The sequence below is a fragment of the Vanessa tameamea genome, chromosome 10 (assembly GCF_037043105.1).
Source record: "Vanessa tameamea isolate UH-Manoa-2023 chromosome 10, ilVanTame1 primary haplotype, whole genome shotgun sequence".
NCBI lineage: Eukaryota > Metazoa > Arthropoda > Insecta > Lepidoptera > Nymphalidae > Vanessa > Vanessa tameamea.
Window position 1 is genome coordinate 3,174,058 of NC_087318.1, and position 17,970 is coordinate 3,192,027.

At 32.0% G+C, this 17,970-nt stretch overlaps 3 protein-coding genes across 3 annotated transcripts; 2 read left to right on the forward strand and 1 right to left on the reverse strand.

Annotated features, from left to right (window-relative positions):
• The first annotated feature begins 289 nt into the window (after nt 1-289).
• On the forward strand, nt 290-2,048 carry LOC113403970 (ELAV-like protein 2). Its single transcript, XM_064215992.1, has one exon. It carries the CDS (start codon nt 325-327, stop codon nt 1,228-1,230), a length of 906 nt encoding a protein of 301 aa, XP_064072062.1. The 5' UTR covers nt 290-324; the 3' UTR covers nt 1,231-2,048.
• Nucleotides 2,049-3,629: 1,581 nt separating this feature from the next.
• LOC113391461 (uncharacterized) lies at nt 3,630-8,445 on the forward strand. Its single transcript, XM_026627431.2, has 9 exons — nt 3,630-3,962; nt 4,520-4,716; nt 4,810-4,984; nt 5,086-5,185; nt 5,265-5,530; nt 5,792-6,034; nt 6,138-6,373; nt 6,500-6,755; nt 8,064-8,445. Exons 2-9 carry the CDS (start codon nt 4,583-4,585, stop codon nt 8,253-8,255), a joined length of 1,602 nt encoding a protein of 533 aa, XP_026483216.1. The 5' UTR covers nt 3,630-3,962; nt 4,520-4,582; the 3' UTR covers nt 8,256-8,445.
• Nucleotides 8,446-9,877: 1,432 nt separating this feature from the next.
• On the reverse strand, nt 9,878-16,738 carry LOC113394777 (acyl-CoA Delta-9 desaturase-like). The gene is made up of 5 exons (XM_064216133.1): nt 16,485-16,738; nt 15,246-15,479; nt 14,451-14,581; nt 12,326-12,531; nt 9,878-11,956 (listed from the first exon to the last, which is right to left on the reverse strand). Exons 2-5 carry the CDS (start codon nt 15,460-15,462, stop codon nt 11,443-11,445), a joined length of 1,068 nt encoding a protein of 355 aa, XP_064072203.1. The 5' UTR covers nt 15,463-15,479; nt 16,485-16,738; the 3' UTR covers nt 9,878-11,442.
• Between the last annotated feature and the right edge of the window lie 1,232 nt (nt 16,739-17,970).

A 17,970-nucleotide genomic window follows, 5' to 3' on the forward strand; every position in this document is an offset into this window, starting at 1 on the left:
ACAGCTTTAATTTATTGCCTCATTCTAACTCATTGTCTTATTTTATGATAAATTTATTGATAGTGTGGACATGGTCTTTAATAATGAAACCATACGTTTACCAAATGTTGAATGATCGATTAATTTAGCAATTAAAATATAATTTTATAACTTTAATAACGTAGTGGGAAAATAATATTAAAATTTGATATAAATAGATTGTAAAAAATATATATATTGATAATGAACGAAATTCGAAAAGACGAAATCACGAACGTTTTCAAACGAAAATTAAAGTCTGGCAACATTCTGTATAAAATGTCATTCCTAGACAACAATTAAAAAATGTCGGAATCGTGTCAAGACGGTAATTGTCATGGAAATAATGAATTTGGACCTGATGAATCACCTACGAAGCTTATTGTTAATTATATTCCTGAAGTTATGACGCAGGATATGATGTTCTCACTGTTCTCGACAATGGGCAAATTAGAAAGTTGTAAATTGATAGCGAACAGAGGGTATGGTTTCGTCGAGTACTCTCGCCCAGAGGATGCGGTTAAAGCACGCAAGGCGTTCAATGGTCTGTTAATGCAGAACAAGACACTAAAAGTTTCACACGCCTTACTCAATCCAGAAATGAAGCCACCCTCAAAACCGGAAGCAGACTGGAATCTCTACGTATGTAACCTGCCTAACGAACTGACCTTGCAAGATTTACATGGACTATTCGCACAATTTGGTAAAATAGTTAATTCTCGTATTGCTTCAGGCATAGCTTTTGTTTTATATGAACACCAGTTTGAAGCCGAGAGAGCCATCCATAATGTTAATGGCACTACTCCACCAGGTTTTCTACACCCTTTAACTGTTAAGTATGCTAATAAGAGTAATCCTAACAAACACAAAAATAATAATAATAATTTTTCGAAGAATTCTCTTGTGAAACCTTTTCATTGGATTAATCATGTGAGTGCTATAGGAGACCATAATTCTCCCAGCACATGGTCTATATACATTTATAATATTGCTCCTGAAGTAGAAGAATTGACTTTATGGCAATTATTCGGTCCATATGGTGCTATTGTATCCGTTAAGATAATAAAGGATCATCTAACTAATAAAAGTAAAGGTTTTGGATTTGTGACAATGAGAAACTATGACCAGGCCGCGATGGCAATACAAGCATTAAATGGTTACGTGCTCCACGGCCAGCCTCTATCTGTTAGCTTTAAGACGCAGAAGAGATAATGTTGTAAATTTGCTCTTATCTTTACAATATCAGTACAGTAACATAGACAAAATGACTCCTTTTCATTGATACACATCAATTAACACAATGTAAGTAAATAGTGCTGAGACATAATCCCATTTACAAGATTATATTAAGTGCAGTCTGTCAACTCTTGTTAAAAATATTATATTACTTTGAGCTATCAATATTGTTAAGTTTGTTTCTTATTATGAATAATAATTTATTCAGTTTGCTCGTTAAATGTTTCAAGTTTACTAGAAGTTTAAGATTTGTATTGAAAATGATTGTTGTTTGGAAGTTCAACATCAGTTGTGAGCTCATGTGCTTTGATTATTATTTTATCTATTATTTAAGTATATTATACCATTTTAAAATGTGCTTTTACAAGATCTTACTAATATAAGCCACATTGAGATGTTTAATCAGCTACTAGTTTTAGTTGTACACTTTTTATAACATGATGTCTATTTAGGTAGTGAAAACAAAATCTAGATTTTATCATATTTATACATTTAGTATAAAATTTGCTGAATTAAAATTCATTTTCACAATTTTAAAATGTGTTTTCATCTAAATATTAGATATATATACTTTTTATTTTATTATTTATTATAAATTAACAAACAGTGTTTATAAATTGGATTTTTTTTTTACAGTTATGAAGTAGGTTAGGGTAGTTTCTTATATTTCTAATATATTATGATTTTGTTATTTTTCAATTTCAAGAATATTTTAATACCTTTATAGTCAATGTTTTAAATATACTTTATAGACATATTTATTTGAAATATATTGTACATTTATTTAACTGAGATTTTTTATGTTTAACTTTTGTTTTATTATTTATTTAGTACCTAAAAAATTAAATAAATTTTAAAATGTATTATACATTTTATATTTATATACACTATAAAAACAAACCTAAGCGAAAGTGTCCTGTGAATTTTTATAGTGTTGTGAATTAAAACAATTAATCAAGAATTTTCACTTCTTGCATGCAATATTTTACTGCATATAACATGCTTACAAATAATGTTAATCACAAAACAGTATGACGTCGCATTAAGAAGTGATTCCGATTCAAAGTCGATTAATGAAACATAGCTTTCGTTTAATTTTTCGTCCCAAATCTTAACCAATTTGTGTCATTAATAAATAAAGATGATTGAGATAAAAGTTACGTGTAGTAAATTGCATTTTATCACGTAAATGACGCGCGAATTGATAACTCGTGACAATATTACATTTGTCTAGGTTGAAAAGAAAATACGTTTTAATGGAATATTTGCTTAAAAAAATGTAATCGGAGATCTCTATTTGGTGATAAGATTTTTTTGAAGTATTTTAAAGTGTTTCAGTGTTTTATTTAGTATCACTAATATTAAAATATAGCAAAATTGATTTCAGATTGTCATCAAAATTATTTCCAAGTAGTGTATAACAACTTATAAGCAACATTCTTTCTGCAAAATTGACCCAAAGGAGTTGCGACTACTTCAATACTAGATAAATTCATTGTTTTGAGTCTCTCTATAACGGAGTTTCTACGATCAAACATAAAATAATATGGAAAAGAAGCATATTCATTTAATTCATTCATTCGTAAAAAGTTTGAGGTAAAGCGTATTCTTCGTGTCCGACTTTGGTAATTAAATTAACTTTGTAATAATGTAACGCTGACCTACATTCCCTATAAACGTAATTAAATAATTTGGTCCAATTTCATTCATGAATTTCAACAAAAGTTATTTAATGAAAGTATAAAATACTGATTAATTATAAAACTTGTAAAGTGTTTTAGAGATTATATGACCACGATTATATGTTCCAATTCGTGTAGGTGGATACATATTTGGTTAAATTTCATCGACCTATGCGGGTTTCCTTACGTTTTCCTTCATCTCCGAATACGATGATAAACACATAATAAGCTCTGTTGTGATTGCCTGAACTTGGATCGCACAATCATCAGTTAAAATGTTCATGTTTTTGATATTAAAAAACTATCAATTTACAATAAATGCATAACTATATAAAATTAATAATAATACATATTTAAATGAATGAAATCAAACCGGTTATCTGTTCCCATTTTTGCCGATCTAAAGTAAACAAAATATGTTTCTCAAACCAAATCTTAGATCCTATCTAAATATGTATAGCAATGTCTGCCTACCGCGTGGATAACTTTGTGATCTCATTAATTAGATAGGTTAAATGTAAAGTGTGTCAGTAACCTACCCAGCAGTAGGTCAGTAAAAATCCTTGAGTATAAATAACCTAGACATATCCTCGTTTTTATCATTTCCAAGACCAATATATATATATATATATTGTATATTACTATTTTAAAAAGCTTTCGTAGCGTAAAAAAACTCGCGCATTTTATCAAAAGCGCAAATGCATGTTTTAACAGTAAATTATAAGTTGTCGTGTATTAGATTTTGGTTATTCGCTTGTTTTAATTTTTTAAGTAGAAACAAAAGCCGCATAGGTACATTTAGATAGGTAAGGCGCATGCTCTCAACTGTTTCGACTGTAATCAATATCTTGACCGGAGAGTTTGGGACGACAATTTCGCAGCAAAATTTTTGTTGGTGTTATTTTATGGACTATTAGGACCAGTGGGCGTTTGATTAAAATATATTTCCGTGTGTGTGAAGTGGCGGTGGCGGAGAGTGAGGGTTCAGCTGTGGCGGGAGGCGTCGGCCTCACCGTGAGTAGCAAGGTATATATCTTCCTTTACTACTGAAAATTGTATCCAAAAAGAAATAAATTAATGCTTTTTATCAATACCTGTTTTGTCATTAATTCACCAAATTTGATAAGTACTAACTTTGTAACGTAATACACCTGCAATGCGGATAAGAGTGCAATAAAATAATATACCTGAAGAACAGGTATAACAATTATACAATTTATATCTTTTAACAACATACATACTTAATTATTAATAAAAACAATATATGGGTATAAATTAAAAATAACATGTGATATGTTAAATTAATACGCGTCAATTTGCTTTTGTATATTATAGTTTGCTTTTTTTACATAAGTATAATAATATCTTTCACCAATGTTTCTGGTCGCGACTCGTGCGAATTACATTAAATGTTCTCCACGCTCATACCGAAATTAATAGATACCAATTATCACGGCGCTTAAACGGTGTGCAGAAAGGCATAGGTAAGTATGTTCTCATGCCATTTCCCTTTGTTATTTAGTTATCACTATAATTATTATGTAATACATAAATATTTCTTCTATAACCTAAAAATTCCCAAGGTATATCCAAGTCCGGGGGCGGCGCGCGGCGTGTGGGCGCTGCCGCAGCCGCCCCCGTGCACCATGGCAGCGGAGGAGTCTCTACCACCATGTTCGCCGATGTCGCCGGACGCACCCGCAGTACAACCTCGCATTACGACTAATTTAAGTCACCATTCGGACTTTCACCAGCTGATTTTTGAAGCTGTCCGTTCTGGGTAATATTTTTCCTAAAAAAAATCGCTTCACAATCTAGACATCGTATAAGCACTCGAAAACACATTGAAATATTATATATATATTTTTTCCAGAGAAGTATCAGAAATCGAACGGTTAGTGGAAAAGCTTGGCGTAGAAATTCTAAGTGCGCGCGACCAACATGGCTACACTCCAGCACACTGGGCGGCGCTGGATGGAAGTGTCGCTGTTATGAGATACTTAGTCGAGAGAGGCGCACCGCTTGATCTGTCTTGTTTAGGCACTCAGGTATTTAATCAATTATGAAAATCTTGTTATCATTATTTTTTTGGGAATTTCAAATTTCAAACACATTTCAAATTATAACCTGATGAAAATGTTTACTTAAGGGCCCACGTCCAATTCACTGGGCTTGCCGAAAGGGACACGCATCAGTAGTACAAGTACTACTTCAATCGGGAGTAGCTGTTAACGCTGCAGATTTCAAAGGTTATTTGAATAAATTAATTCGTTAAATTAAACTATATGCTATGTTACATTGCATATTCAATTGCTTGATTCGTTCTAGGTTTGACTCCCCTGATGACAGCCTGTATGTATGGTAAGACGGCTACCGCGGCATACCTTCTCGGGATGGGCGCTGCGACCCGCTTGTCGGACATTAACGGTGACACGGCATTGCACTGGGCTGCATACAAGGGTCATGCGGATTTAGTTCGCTTGCTCATTTACTCTGGCGTTCCATTACACTGTACGGATAATTTTGGTTCGACTCCATTGCATTTAGCTTGCCTCTCAGGCAACTTAACGTGCGTTAGACTGCTTTGTGAAAAGGTAAGCTATACAAAGATTGTAATATGATTACCTATAACATTAAAATTTGACACTATCCCCGCCAGGAATGCGTGTCGAGTAGATTCCCTGGCACCACATTTGTTTTTAAGTTATTATGTATTGATGGTTTGACCAAATGATATTTAGTACTCAAAAAATATTTATTTAACAGACTAAGAAGCTACGGGTTACAATAGGATGACTAAATAAAATTATGTATAGTACATACAGGACATAATGAAATTTTGAACTGGTTTTCAGGTCAAAGCCGAGTTGGAGCCTCGGGATAAAAATGGAAAGACTCCTCTAATGCTGGCTCAGAGTCACCGTCACGCGGAAGTCGTTAAACTATTGCAGAAAGAGATGAAACGTAAATCTCACTGGATGCCGCCCTTGTCTGAGCTCTGGGCGCTCCTCTTCGGTGGAGCTGGAGATTCAAAAGGACCTCTGCTATTTTTCTTAATCTCAGTTCTATTGTGGGGTTATCCTATGTATATTATTAGGGTAAGATAATCCATGACTTATATATTTATGCCAAAACAGATAGATATATAGATATTGTTTAGAAGCTATATTTGGGTTTTATCTATAATAATTTCGATTGTAGTGCATGCCCTTAACATGGAATACGCTGCGTCTCTCCCACTATTGCTTCTTGTACTGGAATGCTATAATGTGGCTGAGTTGGGTGATTGCTAATCGAAGAGACCCCGGCTATATTCCTCAGAACTCGGAGACATATTACAGAGCCATCCGACAAATACCCTACTATGATAAATGGAAGAAGAGGAACGCTATCCTATCCCGTCTCTGTCACACCTGCCGATGTTTAAGACCACTTAGGTAAATAAATATTTAATATTTAAAGTAATAAAAAAATACATACACCAAATTGTTCCTACCTCTAACTGTTTCAATTATTATAAATGTTTATACAAAATATTCTTATATAAAATGTTAATATTTCAGAGCTAAACACTGTCGTATTTGCAAACGCTGCGTGGCATACTTCGACCACCATTGCCCATTTATCTACAACTGTATCGGCGTACGAAACCGCATGTGGTTCTTTCTGTTCGTGATGAGCGTGGCCATCAACTGCACACTCTCTATATACTTCGCTTGCTACTGCCTGCTTCTTGAAGGATTCGGTGTTCTCTACTTGCTTGGCTTGTTGGAAGCCATTACGTTCTGTGCCCTCGGCTGGATTCTGACATGTACTTCCGTAAGTATTAAACAATAATATATTGTAGATCTGGGAGCCAATTCTACTAACTTTAAACGTTTGTGAAACGATTCCGTTTCAATTGCGATTCAACTTGACAATTCATCATAAAAATAATCTATAGTTTAATCGTAACTGAAGTCCAACTCTAGGCAAGTTAGCGCATGAACACTTTCTACAAAATTACAGTCTGTAGCCGAATGACAAGTGACAGTCCAATAGACGACGAGAATTCGACTGACGGACCAATCACGTGCAGGCTCAGCGCGCTGAGCGTTCCCGGCTCTTTCGTTCCTCTAAAGAGACCTAAAAATGTACTACTGCCGTCCAAAGTTGCGCTCACGATGCATGCCGCTCATTATTACGATCCCCATTATATTCCGATCTCATCTTGAACCTAAACGTAACTGGATCGTTGTGTTAGAATAGAAAAACGGCTGAACGGCAACGAGTACCAAGTACATTTCGATTCGATTGGGATTAAGTGACAATTTCTTAGTAGCCCTGGATATAGCCTAGAACTGGTGAATAAATAAGATAATTTATAATTAAATTTTCTTAATTATGTTATTATTTTTAGCGTAATGCAGACTTCCACACTTATGATTGCAAAGATTAAAGAAATGATTAATTAGAATTTCTTATTGATATCTTCATTTTTATATATACGTTAAAGTTATCTTTAACAGGTTTTTTTTATTGAATTTAGGTAAGTCGTAACTAAATCAAATATCGTGTCTACCAATATAATAATTAGATAGATACCTTTAATTTAATATTAATGTTTTTAAATTGTGACAATTTGATTGAGATCTTTTATATAATAGTGAATTGATAGACGACGGCGAGCACGAGCTACACGAAGTGACGAGTTCGTCATGATCACTAAGAGTGTGGTTCGCTTAGAATTAAATGTGCGTTTTTTCTATATAATTAAGCAAACAAATGATTTAAACACAAATATTATAAAGGTATTGCTACATAATAATTGTCTTATCTCCTGATTTTTTAATTAGGAATATGCACAATTATTTACTAAATGTAATAATTTTATAAAGGATTATCTTAGTATGATTTCATAGCAGGAATATATCTATATCTTTCTTTTATTATTATTCTCTATAAGCACATAGCCTTAAAAAATGCCCGTGTGCCAGTGGTGCCTGCTAGCTTTGAACCTGCTACGGTTGGTTAAGAATCACGTGTTTCAACCACCAAGCCATCTCCAATCACCAATTAATACACAAACGAGATGACAGGCTTTTTGTGATAATGAGCTGTATTGATTAATTTGATTAATTGTTACAGGTCCTACATGCGTGTATGAATTTGACCACAAACGAAATGTTCAATTACAAACGGTATCCTTATTTGCGGGATAAGAGAGGCCGATATCAGAATCCGTTTTCAAGAGGTCCGATTATGAATTTAATCGAATTCTTCGTCTGCCTTCCGGACAAGTGTGATGAACAAGATCTGTTTTACGAAGAAAACATATGATGCGAGTCGATATGACAGAGTGACGTGAGCACGACGAAAAAGTCGCATGACGTTGTCGTGTGGTCGAGTCCTTTGCGATCAAAGAGTGGGAAAGTTAAACTTGAACTGCGTTATAACCTGCAAAGTAATGTTTCCTTGTGAAAAACACATTTCATGACCTTAATGCTTTTTATAAATTTCTAATGCACGTAGGGGCACACTTGATTGTACCAATCAAAATTGTGATTGGTACAATACTGTCTCGGCAGACAGGAGGTTGCTTCGAACAAGAACGGATCGCATAATTGTCTTTGTTCCCAAGTTTTATATCTAACTATTGGTTGTTTTACGCTAGTATTTAGGTTACGATTCGTGATCTATTAAAATCGTTGCTAAATTTTAGAGACACATGCGACTTAAAACGAATACGAAACGTCTTTTATTTGGACGCTTTTCTACGCCTCGTACAATATTCTACCATCCATAAGCGAAGAATTATCATAATATATGCATTTGTGTATAATTTATATTTCCATCTTATTATTGTTTGTATAAGATTAGTCCAAACTCCAAAGCACCTACCTATAAGGCAATATTATTTCATCCTACCTACTTGCACAAGTCGCATACTGCTATTGTGTATTTATGTAAGTTTATTGAATGAAATTGTCAATGTTCTACTTCAAACACTAATATCAGCGAAACACCAGACAAACAACATTTGTAAAAAGCGTAACTTGATACTTCGTATTTGATTCGCGAAGGTCACAAAACGTCATCCGGAAATATAGGTAATTACAAATGATTCGTACAAGTAATACAAGCACTTAATAATTCAAAATTATACATATATGAAATATGTATAATTTTGAATTCTTTAAAACCGATTCTATAAAAAATAATTTAAGTCTAGTCTAGCACAGAATAATAATTGCACACGACAAAAATATATTCCTGGAATACATATAAATAATCATTGTCTATTGTCACGATTTGCTAACTAATAGTACCATATTATATAGCTTGTCCTTTCATTTCTGAAATGTTATTACTTATTAGTATTAACGAGATGGCTAAGAAATTAATACGTTTTTTTTTTGTAATTAATACGTTCAGTCTTCATCATCCAGTGCGTTCGATGACTAATATTTAAAAAGACAAGGTTTATACAAGACAAAATATGTAAATTATCATTGTACGTTATTAAAAACAAATGTAAGACCGTAAATATTGCCTCGGGTTTATATTATATAGATAGTCAAAAATTTAACAAAATGAGATGATATTGAATAAGATTTAGACTTTGTCTTGAAAAGAAATAAAGTTTATATATAAATAGACAAAAATAAAACAGTTGAGTATCTTTTTGTCGACCGATTTTGTTATTGTAAGACTAGTTTTTTTTCTTGAAATTTAATTAATGCTTAATATTAAGGTCGAATTTCGACCACTAGGCGAATACTAGCTACGACAAAAACAGATTTCATAAGCAAATTTATCGAAGTAAGTTTTACTCGAAAAAATATTCACTTAATTAAAAATATTTTTTCTATAAATATCAATTTAAAATAAACTTTCTTGTAACTTAATAGAATATAAATGTAAGGTAAAGTTTGTGGTTTAAAATTATAAATAAAACAACATTAAATATTTTGCGCTTATATTTTAGAATAATAAGGGCTGGATTTTATTTAGTTCCGACTTAGTTAACAGTTATTAACTAGAACTATGACGCTTTCTTCACTCGGCGTGCAATTTACATACTCTAGCATGCGATACAAATCGACTTAAGATATTCAAACGAGCTGTTTAGTATATTTAGCACACCGTTTGAAGCTAGCAACACTGAAGATACTATGGGATGCCAGATACACCATCTATTTAAATTTTAATCATAATTATATAATATTTTTTTATTTGTGCTTATAAATGAAAAATAAATATATTAGAGACAAAAATCATTTTGTATTGAATTTTTCTTTCCTTCTACTTTATTTACCTTCCTAAATATCACAATCCCTTTACACATCAGTCGTAATCATAGGTATTGTCGATATAAATAGGTGTTTATTAAAACAATATTATAATTACGTAAAAGGGAATCGGGCACTTTATAAGTGTCGCCTGTCTATATTTGGAAGCGTCAACCAAACATTTAACGCGCAGTTGAGTACATATAACCATATCTCTTACTTTTATACTTTTCAAAAGCATTTATTAAAAAGTAATTTAATATTATAATAACTTTCTGTAGTATATCATTGTTTAAATAACACCTATTTACAATCGAGTTTCTCCACAATGCCAATGTATATATTTCTTACAGACCACATATTCATACCCTAACGATCCATAAAACTAAAACATTAAATAGGAAATATGTTTTTTAAATATATTACTGGGTTTAATTATGTGCTCAACAAATGGTTTGGCTTACAAAAATTGCTACAAATGCAACTAACAAACGACTAGTGGGTACACAAACTAATGTATTCTATGTGGTTTATAATACTGATGTGTTACCTATCATTACACATGCATACCGTTTCGTCATGCCATATAAAATTGAATGTTCGTTTGTTCGTATACGTTCTTGAACCATACATACAATTGAGTTAAAACATTGTACAGTTGTTCTATACTTGAGAGAAGGTTTCTTTGTATCATCAATCTTTCATAAGTAACGTGCGTGTCGCAAAAAATTAAAAAAAGCAATGCGATTACAGTTGTGCTCGGTATGACTCCAACAAATCTTAAATAAATAAATTAGCATTAAACATTCGATTAGCTCAAGCAATCAGTGCATATTAAAAATAGATCTACATTCATCTTTAAGAGTTTCTCTATAATTGTAATAGTCTGATAACATTCTATTCAATAACAATTCTAATAATTTAATTTGAAAAATATTCGTATTCAATTCGAGTTCATATCGAATTATAATCCATTAATAATAAGACATACATAGACATTAAATTTCTTCTAACAATTGTCGACTGGAAGAACATTAACATAACGCTTGTGAATTCTCGTTAGCCACTATCGAACTCATTTTAAAATCGACAACGTTTTTTAGAGGAAAAGCAGATCTGGTGAAGAAGAAAGTTAACAAAAGATATCTTTAGATATCGATAACTATTATCACAACAAAGTTAAAACTATACGCTTTGCTATATAGTAATGTAATATATTCGCGTAGGTGTGAAATCTAGTCATCTTTCTCATCCTTGGGATTGATCCTGATGGCTGCCTTCATCTCCTCCACGGAGTGATCCTTGTCACCCCAGCCCCAGAGGTGATGGGTTCCATCACCAGTGCGCAGAGCTCTATTCTTCACAATCTCATCCGATACGGTTTTCAGATCATAAGCCCAGCCGATCTTCGCGAAGAAGTTGATGAAGCTCGTCGTAAAATTCAGCCTGTTGTTACCGAGCTCTGCTGTTTTATAATCCCACGGGAAAGTGTGGTGATAGTTGTGGAAGCCCTCGCCGAGTGCGAACACCGCGACGGATATATTCTCAGAAGGCTGAATATTCTTGTCGTAGGGTTTGTCTCCCCATTTGTGAGCTGCGGAGTTAACCAGCCACGTCACGTTCAGTATGAACGCGTAACGGAACATGGCGGCCACGAAGTAGGCGTTGATGTATGTCTCACCCCAGAAGTAGACTGGTATTATCGTTGGCAGCACAAAGCATGTGATTGGCATCAGCAGCAAGTAATACCTGAAAAGGACACTATTATAAACAATGGGTTCTATTACAATTATGTTTTACGAGCCAAAAGCTTTCGAATATTTTGATAATTGTGCCCAATAATACTTTTTAAGTCAAAATGTATAAAAATATATTTCTTTTAATGAAATAAAAATGCAAGTTAAGATGATAAATCGAAATTTCGAAATAGACGAACAGAAGAGTAAAGACTATAGTGTGTTAAACAAGTTAACTTGGTGATAGGTAGGGCTTTGTTTAAGCCAAAAGGATGAGTAACCCAGTGTAATTACAGAACAAGGGACATAAAATCTAAATCGCCAATGTCTGTAGGCGGTGATTACCATATCGGTCCGTTTACATATAAAAAAAGATACTCACTTCTTTTGAAATCTCAAAATCGGGTCCGCGTAAAGGTCGCTCAAATCGAGACCCTTGCCCTTCCTCTTGAGCTCGGGGTGTTTGCGGACGAGCAGCCAGCCGATGTGGGAGAAGAAGAAGCCGCGAGTCGCATTGTGCGGGTCCGCGTCCGTCTCCGAGTACTTGTGGTGCATGCGGTGGTCACGTGCCCAGTCCAAAGCAGAATCCTGGCCGACAATCGTTTTTTATTAATACTAGCTCAATGTGGTAGTTCATTAATAAACCAACTTTCGAATCGAAGTTCGAAAATTATTTAAATTACAGCATTACATCTAAGATGTGATTTTGTATATTATTTGCAATAATCATCTTAATATAAACAGAGTAGAAAGCAAAAACTTATAGTTAAAAATATAAGTTTTTAAGTATAAACTTAAAGTTATATAAATGAAATGGTCATAAAATACCCGGTGTATATATATTTTTTAAATACAATATTAACTTCAAGGAACAGGACTCTTCTCACAATATCTCATGTGTCAAATTTTGGTATGTTGTTGAGAAGACACTAAGCAGCAACTGATGAAAATTAATATTTTATACATAGCCCTCCATGTGGTTTCGCCGTAATCGGGTAAAAATCATAGTGAAAAAGTACACTTGTAAAAATTAAGATAAAAGCAAATTTAACATAATTTATTAATTTGTTGCCATAACGGCGAAGAGAAACATATGAATGATTTATTAGTAAAATATAAAAAAAAATATTCCAAAATTTGCCTTAACGTTTCTAACATGAACGAGCGAAAAACGATGAAAGTGAGATGAGAGCACCTTGGAGCTATAATAAATCAAGCAAAAAAAATAAGCACTGAGATATACTGGAGCATACATATATGTACATATAAAATTTAAGCAGACAAATTGAGTACCTCCTCCCTTTTGAAGTCGGATAAAAAAATGTAGTTATAGAATTGACAGAAATAGAAATAACAGTTTATAAAATATACATATATACTTTAACATTGAAATTTTTGTACAATGTCTACATGAGACATTTAACATATTTTGAAGAAACAGTGAATCTTCCTTTATTGAATGTAGATTGTGTTAATTATGCAGTTACACAGCATTAATTAGATGTAAAATAAAAGTGAAATAATCTCAAGGTTTTTCCAATATCATGATGAAAAACTCAAAATTATGAGAATCTTTACACCTATTCATTTTGAAGGTTAAAGGATGTGACACCATATCTGTAAGCATTACTATTACTCGGAGGATGTTGAAGGCTGTTAGTAAATATTGATCGACAGTTCATTTACTTTAGAGACATGAGTAAGAGGAAATAAGCAAGGATATTTACTTATCCTATGACTGCTTTAAATTCAGTTCATGCTCATTGAAAAAACATTATTGACCTGCTGCTATTAATTCTAACACAACAAAAATTAAAAATTGGTTTTGTTATTGTGGTTATATTTTATGAAGCTATGTATGCTAATAATACATTTTGAAATTTTGTTTTATTTTCATACTAGCTATCCCTAATGGTTTGACATGAGTGCAATAAAGGTTTATATACAAATTTTATATTGAAAAACAAACATAAAAAGAAAAATCTAATTTTTTTTCAGCTTTTCTCTACTATAACATGCATGTTTTATGCATAATAACCTTCCTCTTGAATCACTATTTATTGATAAAAATCACATTAAAATCACTTACATTATTGAAGATTTTGTGTCTCAGTATTAATAGATATGATAAAAAAATTGTATGTAAAATCAAGCTTTTCTGGTTATTACCATGAATCTTGTTAATTTCTAATGAAATATAAATATCGAATGTATCTTGTTTGCAAAATATATAAATATAATGTTAAAAGCCTAACAAAAGCCAGACAAGCAGGACACTGTTTATTTTCACCAAACATGCAATCAAAAAGCGTAACTATGTCCAGCTTTATCTGGATGCCTGGCAACCCTATATGTGGAGACATCTCTGAATTATTTTATTTGTGTCTTATAAGACCCCCCTCTAATTTATCTTGCTTTGTTATACTTTGTAGATACCTTATTGGGTTATTTTAAAGAGGATCTCTATTTTTCAATTAAATATTGAATAGACAATAGTAAAACTTTACCTGGAAAGCTAGAGTGTTGAAAAAGACCAAAATGAGTCGGAGCGGCCACTTTGCTTTATAAGATTTGTGAGCCCAGAGTCTGTGAGCTCCTGCTGTGATCCCAAGTCCAGACATCACATACAGAACATACGCTGTAAAAAAACAACTTAGTTTGTAATAAATATTCTTGAAATGATTACTATATTATAAGATTCAAAACAAATCAGTAACATTTGATGTTACCTATAACAAACGCTTTATATAAAGCTTTTCTAAAATATAAACCGACAAAATTTAAATATAAGGAAAACCAAATTTAACTTCAATTTGGAATATATTCAGTCTCAAAAACACAAGTAACATTACATACATCTTTTTTCCGATTAAACTGTTATCAGCATTTATTTATTCAACTACATTTTCCGTTTCTAATCCTAAAATTTATTGTAATATCTTATATTGATAATGTTGAATAATATTTTGTAAAATTGACATAATTAATAATCGTAACATAAAAATTTAATAAAACGAAAAATATTTTACTTATAAAATTACTAAAGATTCCATTTATTGTATATTTTTTATAAACCAACCAATCTACACATATATAAAATAACTTTATCATTACAACTTGTATATACTTTTAGATAAACTTTTCAACCACCTATGTAAAAGCCTAAATCCATAAGATAAGAGTAATACTTAGAGATATATTATAGATATGCATCACATATGCAGTTTATTTAAGGAACTAAAATACCAGATAATTCCATTTACTGGGTAAACAAATAAATATTTAAAACATCAACAACTTACCAAATATATCCGTTTGCCATTTGGCTGAGAATAGAAAGAGATATCCTCCATATAAAGCCGCTATATGTAGATATGTGAAGGCTATGATGTTTCGCCAAACATATTTCCTAGGATAATTGTCTGCTTGCTGTATTGGCACAGAGGGGAGTGCCAAATCAGGAGTAGCTGCTTCAGATTCGAATAATATCCCATTTGCGTCAACCGAATTAGGAGGCATGTTTTCAGATTTGTTTTCTGCAAAAAAAATGTTTTTATTATGCTCGTAAACTTGGTCTAAAAAACAAATAATAAAAGTTATAGCTTAAACATAATAAACAAATACAGAATTCATTAAATTGACACACAATTGTATTATAATTCAATTTTAAGGCTATAACTGCAAAATAACTCTTGTGTTGCGAAAAAATTGTTATGGCGATCAATTTAATTCGGCACTTTGTAATAACTGCGAGTTACAATATTTTTCCATAATATTTATCTATCATCAAAGCATTCCGTTGAAATTTAAAATCTGATTTAAATTATTATAAGCAAAAGAAATGTTAACAAGAACGGAAAAGTTACATTACTCAGAAAAATTTGCTGAAAAAGTATCGCAACTTGCAACAATGTGACGATAACGACGGAACGGACTGAATCACTGAATATAGAATTGACATATGAGCATGACGTTACGATCAGCGAAAACAAAATACATTTTCCATAGCCAAAAAAAATACGTAGTCACGAGATGCAGTTTTATTTAAATAACTATATAGCATAAGAGGTCTCCATAAATAATCTAGTTTTACGACTAACAATTGTTTCTTGACATCTGTTACAGTTCAATTTTTATACGTCATTTTATATTTAAATGTATTAAAAAATTTTCAATATCTACCTACAATTAAATAAAATGATACATAATCGAAGCTTTATAATATGTAATAGATATTTGGGTTGAATATAAAAATAAAAATACCAGCACGTATTTACGTACTTATGTACTATAAAATAACTTTAATAAACAAAAGAAACGCAATTTTCTTATATTTTCATGTTCCTTGCTTTTATATCGATCTACTTTTTGGAGTAACATTTAGCTACAATATCAATAATATACATTAGTTTAATAGAATCATCACTTTAAACCGATGTAGAATAAAATATAATAGTTTAAAAATATGTTATTATATCTTTTAAACAATTTTAGAAATTTTCGTAATTATTAGGGTAAATATAAAAAAAATATTTACTCACCCAAATTCAAGAATAACGTACCGAATTATTGCACTACTTCGAAGTGTTTTCTCAAAGATGTATTAGTATGTAATAAGATATTTTCACGGTCGCCGACAGTTATATACAAGGTTTATTTATTTATTTCGATGGCGATGTTACGTGATAGGAAAAAAAATGACGATAACTAGGCGATTGACTTGTTCACGTGTTTTAAGCGTAGTATACGTGTTTTTGATTCGACGCGGTAACGCTATGTGCAGTCGCTAGCGGTTTGGAGTGAAGTGGAAGGCAATGCGGCAAGCGACCCGTGGATTGGATAGCAAGGTGGCGCGATAGTAGGACCACGTCACGCTAAACCATCGCTCAGCCACGAAATGTATTTGTGATCGGATGATTTCGCAACAAACTGAAAAATACACTCAAAGACTTGGCACATTCGTTCGATTTTTCCATTTACACTGGGGAACTTTATACCAATGCACCTATAGAATTATACCTATGTGTTATACAAGTATTTACAAGCACGTTGTTTCCTATAGAAAATAAAAATGTCTAACAAATTTCATATCTTTGTCTTTAATATATATTTTTGTATATAAATAGGTAATATTAAATGATGTGACTCTTGTTATTTCTTTTTAATTGTTTAGGTAGGATTAGGTAGAATATAGATAATACCTAATATTTTATAGTATATTCTGGAACATTAGGTAAGTGGGTACTAAGCAACTGGATAAGTACCTACTTACAATAGTTTATGTTTCTCTGGAAATGAAAGGTCTAAAAACAAATTACTCATGCCATATTATAATCACCCTTTCATAAAATATTTATTTTTAATTGTGATAAAGTATATATTAGCTAGAAAATGGATGTGAACGCGTGACATACGCATGCATCAATGTACATGATGTAATAATCGCAAAACTTAGAGAAGCTCTATTATATACCTATTAAAAATTGTTAGTCATTTCTTGATAGCCTATTTCAATAAGGTAATGGTTTTCGTGCCGTCTAGCGTTGGAATAGTCGTAGTCAATATCAAGAATTCTCCAAAACCAGGTGGCTTTTATATTGTTCATTAAAAATGTGGGTAAATGACAATGCAGCTGGCTATTTACCTAAAGCATAATTAGCTTATTTCATAGCGTTTATTGTCTTTTAATAATTAATCAAACTTCTTGATTAAGTATAATTCGTTTTTTAAACTACAGTAGAACAGAATTCATATGTTAGGTAGAATAAGGATTTTATTGGATAGGTTAAGATATAGGATGTTATTATCGTAAGATATTTTTTTAATTACTGACAATGAGATAGATTTACATTATAAACATTCGCCAACTAATGTTTCGTTAAAGCGCTGTACAACGCGCCCCGCGTATTTTGCGTTTTTTTTTTCAAAAATGTGGTATTCTAAATCTACTCGAATTGCAAAGTGTGATAGGAAATATTTACATATGTTAATATGTTATTTATAAGGATTAATACTTGACACTATATA

What these genes read in the sequence shown, in the direction of transcription:
- LOC113391461 (XM_026627431.2), top strand. Translation starts at nt 4,583, where the DNA reads ATGGCAGCGGAGGAGTCTCTACCACCATGTTCGCCGATGTCGCCGGAC. An exon ending in TTTGAAGCTGTCCGTTCTGG is followed by an intron (nt 4,717 to 4,809) that starts GTAATATTTTTC and finishes TATTTTTTCCAG; the next exon opens with AGAAGTATCAGAAATCGAAC. An exon ending in GGATTCTGACATGTACTTCC is followed by an intron (nt 6,756 to 8,063) that starts GTAAGTATTAAA and finishes TAATTGTTACAG; the next exon opens with GTCCTACATGCGTGTATGAA.
- LOC113394777 (XM_064216133.1), bottom strand. Translation starts at nt 15,462, where the DNA reads ATGCCTCCTAATTCGGTTGACGCAAATGGGATATTATTCGAATCTGAA. An exon ending in ATGGCAAACGGATATATTTG is followed by an intron (nt 14,582 to 15,245) that starts GTAAGTTGTTGA and finishes GTTTTTTTACAG; the next exon opens with CGTATGTTCTGTATGTGATG. An exon ending in ATTTTGAGATTTCAAAAGAA is followed by an intron (nt 11,957 to 12,325) that starts GTGAGTATCTTT and finishes TGTCCTTTTCAG; the next exon opens with GTATTACTTGCTGCTGATGC.
- LOC113403970 (XM_064215992.1), top strand. Translation starts at nt 325, where the DNA reads ATGTCGGAATCGTGTCAAGACGGTAATTGTCATGGAAATAATGAATTT.